Source organism: Podarcis cretensis, assembly GCF_951804945.1.
Source record: "Podarcis cretensis genome assembly, chromosome: 17".
NCBI lineage: Eukaryota > Metazoa > Chordata > Lepidosauria > Squamata > Lacertidae > Podarcis > Podarcis cretensis.
In genome coordinates this window covers 23,817,470-23,832,390 of record NC_137187.1, presented here as the reverse complement: position 1 = coordinate 23,832,390, position 14,921 = coordinate 23,817,470, and the positions used below count along the sequence as shown (strand labels likewise).

The following is a 14,921-nucleotide window of genomic DNA, read 5'->3' as shown; positions in this document are numbered from 1 at the left end:
CAGAAATGAATTTATCCAGAGAAATATACACCTTTTTGACAGGTAATTAGCAGATAATATCCTCTGAGGTATCAGTCATGTTAAGTCAGCTGTACAAAAATACTGTTGCGTATCTGCCAGCGACAAGACGTGGTCCCAACAGCAGCGGCAGCAACAGCTTCCCTCATTCAGGGAGAATACTACAGGAAGATTTGCTAGCAGACCTTTTAAACAATTGAGGAACAGAATAGAATATGAAGTGGCAAACCAAACATCCATCTAACATCTGTGCACTGGGAATGTCAAGTTGTTCAGTTCTAGAATGCTATCTTTCTCCAACTTGAACCCCCCCCCCCGATGAAACTGCATACTAAAAAAAAAAAAGGTTTTTAAAAAGGGATTAAATATATTTTAAGAAGCTTGGCCCCTGGAAGCGCGTTATGCAATTTTTTATTGCAGCTATGTTTAATTTGGCAGGCTTGCTTATTTCTGGATAACCTCTTCATAAGAAAGAGGAAAAGCATCTAGGATTCTTTAGAGCTTTGGTGCCAAGGATAAAAAAAAAATATCTGTGGAAGAATTAAGGCTCATCATGAGATTCTTCCCGCCTCCAACATCTCCCAGGGCAATTTTAATGCCTTTATAAACCCTGTGAAACAATACCCAGGCACAGACTTTTGTAATCTGTTGGATGTTAAGTATTATCTCTTGCCTGTTGTTTCTTCTCCAGCCGGAAAGCCAAGAGTCTGTGGCAATTTCATCTATTGTTATTAAGATTAGATGCCAAATATCTGAGGATGCTGCGAATCCCGATTAATCTCACACTTTGCCGAATTAGTTCTTGGAATATTCTGTCTCACCGCACAGAAAAGGATCTCCTTACCAGAACACAAGTGGGATGGAGATTAAGTGGGAGAAACTCTGCTGCCATCTTTTCCATGTTCTTTATACAGGAGTCCTTGTCTGTAAGGGGACTTTGTTCCCAGTTCGTTTACTATAGCTACACTGGATTTTTTTAAAGTTTATTTTAATTACTTGCAGTGCTAGCATTTGAGGTTTTCCTACAGATCAACGCAGCACAGCCAAAATCAGAACAAACAGCTTATCTCAGCCCTCATGAATGCAGAAATGGAATGAGATCTAATTCAGGCACACCCTTCAGTATTCCTGCTCCTTCCTTCCTTCTCTCCAAACACATAGGCACTTAAATGTGCATGCATGAGCACATGGCCAGGAGTCTAATTTTGCATTCACATTTCATTCTAGGCCAAACCATGAAGCTGTGGGAGAGGAGATTGTAGCTACCTCGCTCACCCCATTTCTGCTACTCCATCAGGCACTTGGATTAGCCTGTCATCCAAACCTGGACTTCTGGTGTAGCTGCGAAACTGCGCCAGGTGTAGCTGCGAAACTGCAAGCCTTAAACCACAGCAACCTGGTTACAGCTCATGGTTCGTCAGAAGAAAGCAAAACCATGAGCCACTGTTTGGACACGAGAGTTACTATAAGCTTATTTCTGCGCACCAAAGCAGCAAAATGACTGGGAAGAGAAGCAAAACAACTGTGAGCTCCACTCTGGAGACCTGTGCTCTCAGACACTGACATTAAACCAGGCCACTGTGAAACTAGGACTTCCCCTGACATTGCTGCAAATTCAGTGCACAAACAAAGTAAAACTGACAGATTTAGGTAGCATTTCTGCATGAAAGGCAAATATTATTATTTTGAAAAAGTGCCCCTGAATCAATGCACCTTGTGAGCATTTTTTTTACAAGGTGACTTTTCAAAATCCGCTTGAAATTGTTGCTTTGCCACAAAACTCCTGTGATCACAAGAAAAGATCGGGTGTAAAACGTCAATCAATACCGAACTTCACCGTAATTGCTCTTTCCTGCTCTTTACTTTTACGCTATTGCTGTGTAATTTACTCATGTGCTAATATGTCTAAGCACTGCTTGTCACACAAGTGACATATTTTCGCTAAGCAAGCAAGCACAGCAAAAGGATGACTGTTTAATGCCACAAGTTAACATAGCCTACGACAGAATTAGCATCCTTCTGCTGTCCTTTCAAATGCATGTGATAAAAAGCTGGGAGGGTGGTTTGTGTTGGGATTAACGTGATGGCTCATGAAACTGCTCCTTTGATCACTCCTTTGCTTACCACATGTCTTATCAGTATATGAATGGAGGATAGTACTCAGAGCACATGCTTAAGTTGAGCATCGCTTGCCTAAGAGCCATGTGCCTTTGAAGGGAACCGAACCAAAATTAATCAAAAGTTATCTTTCAGACATTCAAAGAAAACTAACAGAAAATGAAGATAATAGTACAAGGCTCCATTTGCTACCCAAAGCCAATACTTCCCTAAAAAAATAATAATAATAAAAATTAAGTGTGAAATCCTTACCAATTGACTTCCCCCTAAACCACAGTTTCTCAAACGTGGGTCTCCAGCTGTTTTTGGACTACAACTCCCATCAACCCTAGCTAGCAGGACCCATGGTCAGGGATGATGGGAACTGTAGTCTAAAAAAACCAGATAGAGACCCAAGTTTGGGAAACCCTGCACAAATAGCCAAATAACCAGCCCCTCAAGTGATTAAGAAGAAAACATGAGCTTCAGCCATCAGGTAGTACACATGGAAATGAAAAGCAACAGCTGCCTTAACAGATCAGTCAGCTAAGCATTGGCTGGTTCCTATTTTCTGTTATTACATGATTCTTACATGCAGGTTCTGGATATTGCTGTACATCCATATTTGCTTGGGGGACACAATGCAACATGATTTTCATAGCATTTACAGATTGAATCAAAGAAAATAGTTTGGCATTTGGGAAACATCTCAAAGAATGAGTGTGACAGTAACATAAAAAAAAAAAACCTTCTGTGGATAGTATGCAACTAAATCTTACTCAGAGCAGACACACAGAAATGAAGGAACCTAAATTTTCTTCTTCCGGGCAGTTCCCAACAGAATATTAAAAACCCGGTAAGACATCAAACATTAAACACTTCCCCGTACAGGGTTTCCTTCAGATGTCTTCTAAAAGTCAGATAGTTGTTTATTTTCTTGACATCCGAAGGGAGGGTGTTCCACAGGACGGGCACCACTACCAAGAAGGCCCTCTGCCTGATTCCCTGTAACTTGGCTTCTCGCAGTGAGGGAACTGCCAAAAGGCCTTCGGAGCTGGACCTCAGTGTCCGGGCTGAGGGATGGGGGTGAAGATGCTCCTTCAGGTATATTAATTTCTATTCTGAGTAAATTTTCATTGAATACCGCCCTTTCAATTCTACATAACCGTTCTGCTGTCAGTAAAACTGGCAGGATTTGCTAAGTAATATTTGGAGCTAGCTCTGCATTCCAGTCAAATGTTGGTGGCAGGCCTAGTGGAAGCATATGCAAAATTGAAAAAAACCAGAACTGATTGCTATTGGTAAGTTTCTTGGCAATTAAAACAATACTTTTCATTTTCTACTAAAAATATATATTATTATTATTATTATTATTATTATTACCGTATTTTTCGCCCTATAGGATGCACCGTCCCATAAGGCGCACCTAGCTTTTTGGGGGGGAAATAAAGGGGGGGAAATTATTTCCCCGCCAGGCCCGAGCTTCCCCTGACCCCAGCCCCCAAACAGGCAGCTCTCTGCAAGCCGTGGGAGCCCAGCGCTGGTTCCCGCTGCGTGCTGAGAGGTCCGCGAAGCCTGGACGCACTGAGCTCAGCGCGCGCAGGCTTCAGCGTGCAGGCAACTCTCCGCAAGCAGCAGGAGCCCATCGCTGGCTCCCGCTGCTTGCTGAGAGGTGCGCGAAGCCTGGAGAGCGAGAGGGGTCGGTGCGCAGAGGGGTCCTCTCGCTCTCCAGGCTTCAGCGAAAGCCTGAATTCGCCCCACAGGACACACACACATTTCCCCTTCATTTTTGGAGGGGAAAAGGTGCGTCCTATAGGGCGAACAATACGGTATAAATAATAATAATAATAATAATAATAATAATAATAATAATAATATAGTTTATTATTTGTACCCTGCCCATTGCCTGACTGCCTTGCCCGGGACACATATCATGGAAGATTGGCAGAGAATAACAACGAAACCAAGCCAACAAGAGAAAGGCAAAAATTCTTTTTCGAAAGTCAAGGCTTCTTACCTCTGCATGTTGTTTCTGAACCAGACCAAAGGCCATTGGGCTGACAAAGTCGTATGCTGCTTCCTACAAGGTCAAATCCTGTTTTACATCGGATTCCACATGCAGCATTGAAATAATTGTTGCAGGTGTTCTGGATAAAATAGCCGTTTTCAGGAGGGTGAAGTTCAGGGCAGTGAACCACTAATTGGAGCAAATAATAATTACAAACTGGTTACAGCACAAACCTAAAGGTAAAAGGTAAAGGACCTCTGGGCGGTTAAATCCAGTCAAAGGTGACTATGGGGTTGCGGCTCTCATCTCACCTTCAGGCCAAGGGAGCCGGCATTTGTCCACAGATGGCTTTCCAGGTCATGTGACCAGCAGGACTAAACTGCTGCTGGTGCAACAGGATACCGTGACGGAAACCAGAGCACACAGAAATGCCGTTTACCTTCCTGCCAGAGTGGTACCTATTTATCTACTTGCACTGACGTGCTTTCAAACTGCTAGGTTGACAGGAGCTGGGACAGAGCAACGGGAGCTCACCCCGTTGCGGGGATTTGAACCGCCGACCTTCTGATCGGTAAGCCCAAGAGGCTCATTGGTTTAGACCACAGCCCCACCCGCATCCCTTACAGCACAGTCCTATACATGTCTATTCAGAAGTAAGCCCCACTGTGCTCCACAGGGCTTCACCCAGGTAAACATGTATAGGATTACAGCTTTAATTGTCATCGTTTCATGCGATTCCTAAGCAGGATTTATTTATTTATTAAATTTGGATACTGCTCTATACCCGTAGATCTCACGGCGGTTTGCAACATAATATTAAAATATAAAAAATCCTCAAAGTACACAATACAAATAAGAACAGAAACAAACCAATAATCCCCTCTTCCACAACACATTTAAAAGGGCATCGGATGTAAATCAGATCAGCCAAAGGCCTGGTTGAAAAGGAATGTTTTTGGCTTTTGCCTAAAGGTGTATAATGAAGGCGCCAGGCGAACCTCCCTGGGAAGAACATGCCACAAATGGGGAGCCTCTGCAGAGAAGGCCCTGTTCTCATGTTGCCACACTCTGGACCTCTTGTGGACATGAAGAAGGGCCTCCGAGGATGATCTCAGAGTCCGTGTAGGTGCATATGGCTTTCTAGGTCAAAATCAGCACTTTGAATTGGGCCCAGAAACTAACTGGCAGCCAGTACAGTTGTGCCAGGATTGGTGTGATGTGCTCAGTCCATCTAGCCTTGGTGAGAAACCTGGTCTCTGAATTCTGTACTAGCTGAAGAAGAAGAAGAAGAAGAAGAAGAGGAGGAGTTTGGATTTGATATCCTGCTTTATCACTACCCTAAGGAGTCTCAAAGCAGCTAACAATCTCCTTTCCCTTCCTCCCCCACAACAAACACTCTGTGAGGTGAGTGAGGCTGAGAGACTTCAGAGAAGCGTGACCAGCCCAAGGTCACCCAGCAGCTGAATGTGGAGAAGCGGAGATGCGAACCCGGTTCGCCAGATTATGAGACTACCGCTCTTAACCACTACACCACCCTGGCTCTCTGAATTTTCCAAGCCGTCTTCAGGGGCAGCCTCACATATAATGCACTGCAGTAATCTAACCTACAGGTTATCAAAGCATAGACAACAGTAGTTAGGATGTCCCTGTCCTAATAAAGGGCACAGCTGGCCCACCAGCTGAAGTTGATGGAAGCTCAAGTGACAGCAAAGGATACAGGAGTACCCCCAAGTTGCATTCCTACTCCTTCAGAGCATAACCCTATCAAGAGCAGGCAACCTCCCTGCCGTCCGGTTCAAGGAACCACCCACTAACAGTGCTTCAGTCTTATCTGGATTGAGCTTCAATTTGTTGGCTCTCATCCAGTCCATTAAAGAGACAAGGCAAAGGTCCAGCACTTCCACTGCCTCACCTGGAGAGCTAAAGGAGAAGTAAAGATGTCAGCATATTGCTGACAACGCACTCCAAACCTCTGGTTTAAAAATAGAAAAGAAAACATTGTCCCGATGAATTTGCACCACCACCATTCTACAACAAATCTCATGAATGAGCCAAAAGGTCATTTATGCAAACCAGAGGCTTTTCTTCTAGGAATAGTAGGAAATGAAATAAATAGAATGGACTGTAAACTTTTCCAATATGCAGTAACAGCAGCGAGAATATTATTGGCCCAAAAATGGAAACAGGAACAACTGCCGAGGCTCGAAGAATGGAGAATGAAACTGATGGAGTATGCTGAACTGGACAAACTAACAGGAAAGATCAGATATATACGAGATCAAAAGTTCATTGAAGACTGGGGAAAATTTTCAGACTATCTGAAATGTGTATGTGATGAGCAAATAACGTTAGTGGGATTTCAAGAAGTTCTGTAAAAGATAGAGGACTATTGTATTGATGAAAACTAAGTGTGTGAAGGTTTATAAAATGCAATATAAAATTAGGAAATGCGTATTTTAAAATTTGAATAATGGATGATTGTCAGAGAGGTTGAAGGAAGTCTAAAAGAGAAAATATGTGATAAATTTAGATTGGATACTATAAATGTATGTTGGAAAATTTAAATTTTTTTTTAAAAGGTCATTTATGCAGTCATAACAATCCAAGCAGCTTTCCTATTCAAGGCATGTGTCCTATCCAGGTGTCCAATGGATTCTCCAATGGACAGATATCGCTCTTATGTGATTGTAATTGTGGGGCACCGGAATCGTTGCATCACATAATTCTTGACTGTGCTTTTCACTTACCGGCCAGGAGCAAGTTTCTTGTTCAATATCTAAAGGGAATTGCCGATGATACGATTGAAACCAAACTGAGATATCTACTAATTGATGATGACCCCCTAAGATCACTCATGGTTGCCAGATTCTTGATCAGCGTCCTATCCCTAAAGAAGAGAAACGGACTCCTGTGTGGCTCGGATAATCCCTTTAAACCATGATCTATGTTTTAGGATGTAATTAGGTGATATCACCATTGATATCCTTGATTAATTTATGAGCAGAGGGTGATGTTTAGGTTACAAATTTATTGTAATGTATGATGGTGGTCTTTGTTTTTGTTTTGCTTTGGTTCCTGTTTGTCTTTTGTAAGCTTTGGCGGTTTTAAATCTGGAGGTTTAAGTATATTATGTTGGTATGGGAAACTGTCGTGTGACGGGCCAATGGCCGTAATAAAGATAAATCCAATCCAATCCAGGTGTCCTTTTCTTCATCACTTGACATGAACCGTGAGTGCGTCCAAGCACAAATCTTCTCCTAATGCACATGGGTTTTATGGAGATACAAAGGGGATCCTTGTCAGATAAATCAGTTTGGAAAGGAAACCTTCATAAGAAAATCGAAAAACAAACAATCTTCACCACTATCTTAAAGAATTATCGATCATGGTGTTAATATTTTGGGGATCTCTCTCTCTCTTTTGAGGATGGGTGAACAGCTTACCTTCACAAGTTTGGCCCGAAGAGCGATACCCTTCCTTGCACCTGCAGTCCTCGACAGAGGTACTTCCTGGTGGAGAGGTGTGATTCTCATCAGGACATGAGATGCAGGTGCTTATTCCACCTGGTGAACCTTCAGGCTTGTAGGTCCCTGGTGGACAGGCTAAAAAGCAAAGTAAGGGCAATAAAATCCAAGTCAGGATCAAGTTGCAAAAGTATATTGCAAAGCTGTAGTCCCCTGCTCCTTCATCCACAGGTACTGTACGCTTGTGAAACATGGACCACTTATAAGTGCCATCTCCAGCTCCTCGAAAGATTCCATCAACGGTGTATCCAAAGATTTTTACATATCACTTGGGAAGACAGGCAAACTAATGTCAGTGTACTGGAAGTAGCAAAGTTCACCAGTGTCGAAGCAATGATTCTTCAACATCAACTTCATTGGACTGGTCATGTCGTGCAGATACCTGATTATCGTCTTCCAAAGCAACTACTCTATTCTCAGCTTAAGAATGGAAAGTGTAATGCCGGTGGACAACAAAAGAGGTTTAAAGATGCTCTCAAGGCAAATCTAAAAAAAATGTAGTATAAACACCAACAACTGGGAAACACTGGCTTGCAAGTGCTCCAATTGTAAAACAGCCTTTACCAAAGGTACCATGGACTTTGAAGACGCTCGAACTCAGGACGAAAGGGAGAAACGTGCTAAGAGGAAGGCATGCTTGGCAAACCCTCACCGTGATCAACACCCACCCGGAAACCAATGCCCCCACTGTGGAAGGACATGTGGACCCAGAATTGGCCTCCACATTCACTTACGGACTCACTGTTAAGACCGTGTTCATGGAAGACAATCTTATTAGATTATGAGTGATTACCGAAGAAGAAGAAGAAGTTGTTACCTTTGGCTCTCCAGATGTTGCTGGACACCAACTCGCATTATTCTTGACTACTGGTTAATTTTATTTAATTTATACTTTGCCTGTTACAAATTTTCACATTCCATTCAACATAACCACACAGTCATAATTGTCTGCTTCCCATGCCCCCCTTCCTTGGTTCTGTTTAATAATCCATTACAACTGCCTATTCTAATGACTCGGTATGTTTTATTGTCCCCCTCCACACTATATCTTCATATAATTTAAACTGCTGAATTTACTCTAATCCTGCTAATCTTTTAACCTGTTTACAATTATTCTTCAGATATTCTGGAAACATTTACCACTCTTCTTTAAATACTCAATTTTTCTGATCTCTTATTCTATTAGTTAAACTTCCTAATTCCACATATTCCACCAATTTCATCTGCCAGACTACCTTTTTGGCCATTTATGGGCAGGGCATAAATAATAACTTACTTTATTTATTTATTTATTTATTTATTTATTTGCTTGCTTGCTTGCTTGCTTGTTTATTATCATTTCAGTAAAAATACAGCCAACCTTTACTTTCAAGGTCAAGTTTACTAAAATGCGTACTTTGTATGTTCATTTGCTTGATGAGATCCTATATGGCGAAGACACTGTACCATCTGCCGGCAGACTGTCTTGCCAGAGGTGTGCATGCTCTGGTTATCTCCTGCTTGGACTACTGCAATGCGCTCTACGTGGGGTTACTTTTGAAGGTGACCCAGAAACTACAACTAATCCAGAATGCGGCAGCCAGACTGGTGACTGGGAGTGGCCGCCGAGACCATATAACACCAGTCCTGAAAGACCTACATTGGCTCCCAGTACCTCTCCAAGCACAATTCAAAGTATTGGTGCTGACCTTTAAAGCCCTAAAAGGCCTTGGTCCAGTATACCTGAAGGAGCATCTCCACCCCCATTGTTCAGCCCGGACACTGAGGTCCAGCGATGAGGGCCTTCTGGCGGTTCCCTCACTGCGAGAAGTGAGGTTACAGGGAACCAGGCAGAGGGCCTGCTTGGCAGAGTCACCTTCCCTGTGGAACGCCCTCCTGTAAGATGTCAAGGAGATAAACAACTACACAACTTTAAGAGGACATCTGAAAGCAGCCCTGTTTAGGGAAGTTTTAAATGTTTGATGTTTTATTATGTTTTTTGTGCGCTGTAAGTAATGGCTGGGACATTTTGTTGTTGTTGTTGTTGCTGTTGCTATTTTTCAATATTTTAGTGTTCCTGGCTTATTTACCAAACTGGAAGGTAAGATATCTTAAGTATACTTCTCAGCTTTTTCTACTTTATTCTGCCACCTGGCCAGATTTCTTCCCTGCTACCCCACAGACTGCTGCCCACATCCCCTTTCTCGGTAACATTTGTACAGATTGCTCTAGTGCAAAGAGATGAGCAATGTGAAGAGAATGCATTTAAGAGGTTAAAATACTGGAAAAGACTTATTTAAAAATGCATTTATTCAGTGAACTCAATTACATGGGGGAAATAATCCTTAAATAGCATTTTCCATACCTGATGGTAATAACTGGTCAGATTAGTGAGTTTTACGATTTGCTCTGCACTGCTAATAGATCTTTAGAAGCCTATTAATGTGCTCTCATTTTTACACAGAGTAAACCTGCACACTAAAAGCTTCGGTAGGGGCTGGGGAAATTCTGGGGGTGGTTTAACAAGATCGAATCTCTGTACCAAGCAGAAAGGAATTCTAAAGAGGGGAGGGGAAACCCGTAACTGATTATGGTGCTGTTCCACCAAGAAAGCTCACTATACGCTGTGAAATAAGAAGGCAACAAAAAAAGCATAGAACATCAAAGTATTCCCTAAAACTAATGTTTACATGTGAAAATAAAAATCTGAACAATCCACACATATTATAATCAATACAATGATATTGGACAACACTAATGTGGAGCATCAATATTGATATCCATTTTACACCCATGTTTCTTTATCACAGAACAAAACAACAGTCAGTATGTTTACTTTCAAACATCTCCATCTGATTTTCATTGCTTTAAAGTCAGAGGTAACAAGCTTCCATCTAAGCAAGTTTACTTAGCTTAGATCAGTTACAGTGGTACCTTGGGTTACATACGCTTCAGGTTACATACACTTCAGGTTACAGACTCCGCTAACCCAGAAATAGTGCTTCAGGTTAAGAACTTTGCTTCAGGATGAGAACAGAAATTGTGCTCCGGTGGCGTGGCGGCAGCGGGAGGCCCCATTAGCTAAAGTGGTGCTTCAGGTTAAGAACAGTTTCAGGTTAGGTACGGACCTCCGGAATGAATTAAGTATTTAACCCGAGGTACCACTGTATTCCTTTAACAGAATTCAGCTAACCTTTAATTCATAATTAGGGAAGTCAGGGAAGGATGGCTTTAAGTTCAAAGTCCGATTCACTCTTTCACTGCATAAAGTGAAAACTATGAAAAGGGGGAGTATTTATTCCAAATTAATTGATCCAGAATCCAAAGGCATAAGCTTGCACAAACTGACCCTTAACACTCAGCTGTTTTGCAGCTGATGTATTACAGGCTTACAAAGGTTTCTTAAAAACATTTAGTAAAGTGCTGAATTATGATACCCACATAAAATTCATAATTATACCATTATTTGGAATGCTCCTGTTCAGTACGCCAGTCAGCCTTGCCTTTTTCCAGGTCATTCCAAAGGATACGTCATACACAGCATTTGATCAATGGAGAAATTCAGTAAAGAAGACATGGATGCACTCCCAACATTGTGAGTGATTACCAAATCACCCCGCAATATATATATTTTTAAAAAATTATTTTTAAAAAGTTCTGTGAAGAACTGATCAGATAGAAAGCTGCTAGGATTACAAAAGTATTCCAGTCAGCGCATCTCGTTAAATATTTGATATATAGGTCTTGTACAGCAATTGCAAATGAAACATCTAACATGTCTACAAGGATCAGGGAAGATTTGTGCTAAATCCCAGCATGTACTATATAACTCTTGCATATTTCCTGTTATAACCAACAGATGCTCTGCATTGATTTCAGCCACTGCTAATTCTTGCTCTTTGAGAAACTCTCGTGTGTTGCAACACTGCGTTATGAAACTGCAAACTACTCACAAGGCACAAATTGGGCCTTGTAACTGCTATATTAGAGAGATTAGTTTGCCTTTGCAGCACCCTGCAGAAGAAATTCTAAATCACTTCAGCCTGAAGTCACCCTGAGTGCCTATTGCAGCAGTGAAATTTTCCGTCGGGGGAACAGTTAGGACCAGAGCCACCAACTTGTGAGGGTGATTTTTTTTGGGGGGGGGGGGAGGCAGTGATGTCATGCCGTCCTGATGTTGTGTAAAACAACAACAAACAAACCTATGGTCACGTAAAGCATACTCATTAAACACATGAGACGTAACCAGCTGTGTTCTTAGATACAGGTAAATAAGGTATACTATTCATGTATCAAATCATAAATTTCAACAGAAGTAATGCATAAAGTTCAACAAATGAACAAAGCAGAAGACCCAGTGAATCAGATCATTCTCCAGTCAGTTCGTGCATAAGGTCCATCTGTGTAATAGTGTCTATTCCACTTGTCTGTTCATAAGGTCCAAACAATCCACATGAAAGGTTGTAAACGACCTCAGTCCAGTATACCTGAAGGAGAGTCTCCACCCCCATCGTTCTACCCGGACACTGAGGTCCAGCTCCGAGGGCCTTCTGGTGGTTCCCTCACTGCGAGAAGCCAAGTTACAGGAAACCAGGCAGAGGGCCTTCTCGGTAGTGGCACCCACCCTGTGGAATGCCCTCTCACCAGATGTCATAGAAAACAACAACTACCAGACTTTTAGAAGACATCTGAAGGCAGCCTTGTTTAGGGAAGCTTTTAATGTTTGATGCATTACTGTATTTTAATATTTTGTTGGAAGCCACCCAGAGTGGCTGGGAAACCCAGCCAGATGGGCAGGGTATAAATAATAAATTATTGCTGCTGCTGTTGCTGCTGCTGCTGCTGTTGTTGTTGTAGCAGTTCCACAGAATCCTTTCACAGAGTCTAAGACAAGGATTTCCGGAATATTGGCCGTCCTGGGCTTCATCAGTACAGTGGAACCTCTGGTTACAAACTTAATTCGTTCTGGAGGTGTGTTCTTAACCTGAAACCATTCTTAACCTGAAGGACCATTCTCATCCAGAAGCAAAGTTCTTAACCTGAGGTACTACTTCTGGGTTAGCGGAGTCTGTAACCTGAAGCATATGTAACTCGAGGTACCACTGTAGTTAAATCTCATATGTGATATTACAGGACAGTGGATCTTATGGCATAGTAATAATAATAATAATAATAATTTATTATTTGTACCCCGCCCATCTGGCTGGGTTTCCCCAGCCACTCTGGGCGGCTTCCAACAGAGATAAAAAATACACTAAAATGTCACATATTAAAAACTTCCCTGAACAGGGCTGCCTTCAGATGTTTTCTGAATGTTAGGTAGTTGTCCATCGCCTTGACATCCGATGGGAGGGCATTCCACAGGGCGGGCGCCACCACCGAGAAGGCCCTCTGCCTGGTTCCCTGCAACTTGGCCTCTCGCAGTGAGGGAACCGCCAGAAGGCCCTCGGAGCTGGACCTCAGTGTCCGGGCAGACCGATGGGGGAGGAGACGCTCCTTCAGATATACTGGACCGAGGCCATTTAGGGCTTTAAAGGTCAGCACCAACACTTTGAATTGTGCTCGGAAACGTACTGGGAGCCAATGTAGGTCTTTCAAGACCGGTGTTATATGGTCACGGCGGCCACTCCCAGTCACCAGTCTAGCTGCCGCATTCTGGATTAGTTGTAGTTTCCGGGTCACCTTCAAAGGTAGCCCCACGTAGAGCGCATTGCAGTAGTCCAAGCGGGAGATAACCAGAGCATGTACCACTCTGGTGAGACAGTCTGCAGGCAGATAGGGTCTCAGCCTACGTACCAGATGGAGCTGGTAAACAGCTGTCCTGGATACAGATTTGACCTGTGCCTCCATGGACAGCTGTGAGTCCAAAATGACTCCCAGGCTGCGCACCTGGTCCTTCAGGGGCACAGTTACCCCATTCAGGACCAGGGAATCCTCCACACCTGCCCGCCTCCTGTCCCCCAAAAACAGTACTTCTGTCTTGTCAGGATTCAACCTCAATCTGTTAGCCGCCATCCATCCTCCAACCGCTTCCAGACACTCACACAGGACCTTTACCGCCTTCACTGGTTCTGATTTAAAAGAGAGGTAGAGCTGGGTATCATCTGCATACTGATGAACACCCAGCCCAAACCTCCTGATGATCCCTCCCAGCGGCTGCATGTAGATGTTGAAAAGCATGGGGGAGAGGACAGAACCCTGAGGCACCCCACAAGTGAGAGCCCAGGGGTCTGAACACTCATCCCCCACCACCACTTTCTGAACACGGCCCAGGAGGAAGGAGCGGAACCACTGTATGACAGTGCCCCCAGCTCCCAGCCCCTCAAGACGGTCCAGAAGGATGTCATGGTCGATGGTATCAAACGCCGCTGAGAGATCCAGCAGAACTAGGAAACAGCTCTCACCTTTGTCCCTAGCCCGCCGGAGATCATCAACCAGTGCGACCAAGGCAGTTTCAGTCCCATGATGAGGCCTGAATCCCGACTGGAAGGGATCCAAATGGTCCGCTTCTTCCAGGCGTGCCTGGAGTTGTTCAGCAACCACTCGCTCAATCACCTTGCCCAAGAATGGAAGGTTTGAGACTGGGCGATAATTGGCCATCGTGGCCGCATCTAGAGATGGTTTTTTAAGAAGCGGTTTGATAACCGCCTCTTTCAGCGGGTCTGGGAAGGCTCCCTCACGGAGGGAAGCATTCACCACCTCACGAAGCCCATCGCCCAGTCCTTCCCGGCTAGCTTTTATAAGCCAGGATGGGCAAGGATCCAGGAGACAGGTGGTTGGCTTCACTCGTCCAAGCAGCCTGTCCACATCCTCGGAGGTAACAGATTGGAATTGATCCCACACAACTTGACCAGACAGGACTCTAGCACTCTCCCGCCCCGGCCCTGCTCCCACGGTGGAGTCTACTTCTTCCCGAATCTGAGCGATTTTATCTGCAAAAAACTTTGCAAAATCATTGCAGGAGAACATGTGGCCCGTACTGGGCCCCGATGTTACAGGTGGTTCCGCTAAATTGTGAACCACCTGAAAGAGTCTCCTGCTGCTGTTTTCTGCGGATGCAATAGAGGCGGTGAAGAAAGTCTTCTTCGCCGTCGCTATCGCCACTTGGTAGGCTCGACGTTGAGCTCTAACCTGTGTCCGGTCAGATTCAGAATGGGTTATCCGCCACCGGCGCTCTAGCCGTCTCAACGATTGTTTCATTGCCCTCAGATCCGTGGAAAACCACGGGGCTCTCCGGGCTCCATGCAATCGGAGAGGGCGCTTCGGAGCCAAACAGTCAATAGCCCTGGTTAACT

The 14,921-nt window shown here is 43.8% G+C and overlaps 1 protein-coding gene across 2 annotated transcripts in view; it reads right to left on the bottom strand.

Annotated features, from left to right (window-relative positions):
• SVEP1 (sushi, von Willebrand factor type A, EGF and pentraxin domain containing 1) overlaps positions 1-14,921 on the bottom strand; it is a 134,382-nt gene that overhangs the window by 88,151 nt on the left and 31,310 nt on the right. For both annotated transcript variants that reach the window (XR_013834308.1, XM_079959037.1), the window contains exons 4-5: positions 7,567-7,725; positions 4,133-4,312 (exon numbers count right to left, since the gene is read on the bottom strand). Coding sequence is in view for 1 of the 2 variants with exons in the window: in XM_079959037.1 (XP_079815163.1) it covers positions 4,133-4,312; positions 7,567-7,725 (339 nt within the window). In the remaining variant the exon portion in view is untranslated. The remainder of the gene's footprint in view (positions 1-4,132; positions 4,313-7,566; positions 7,726-14,921) is intronic.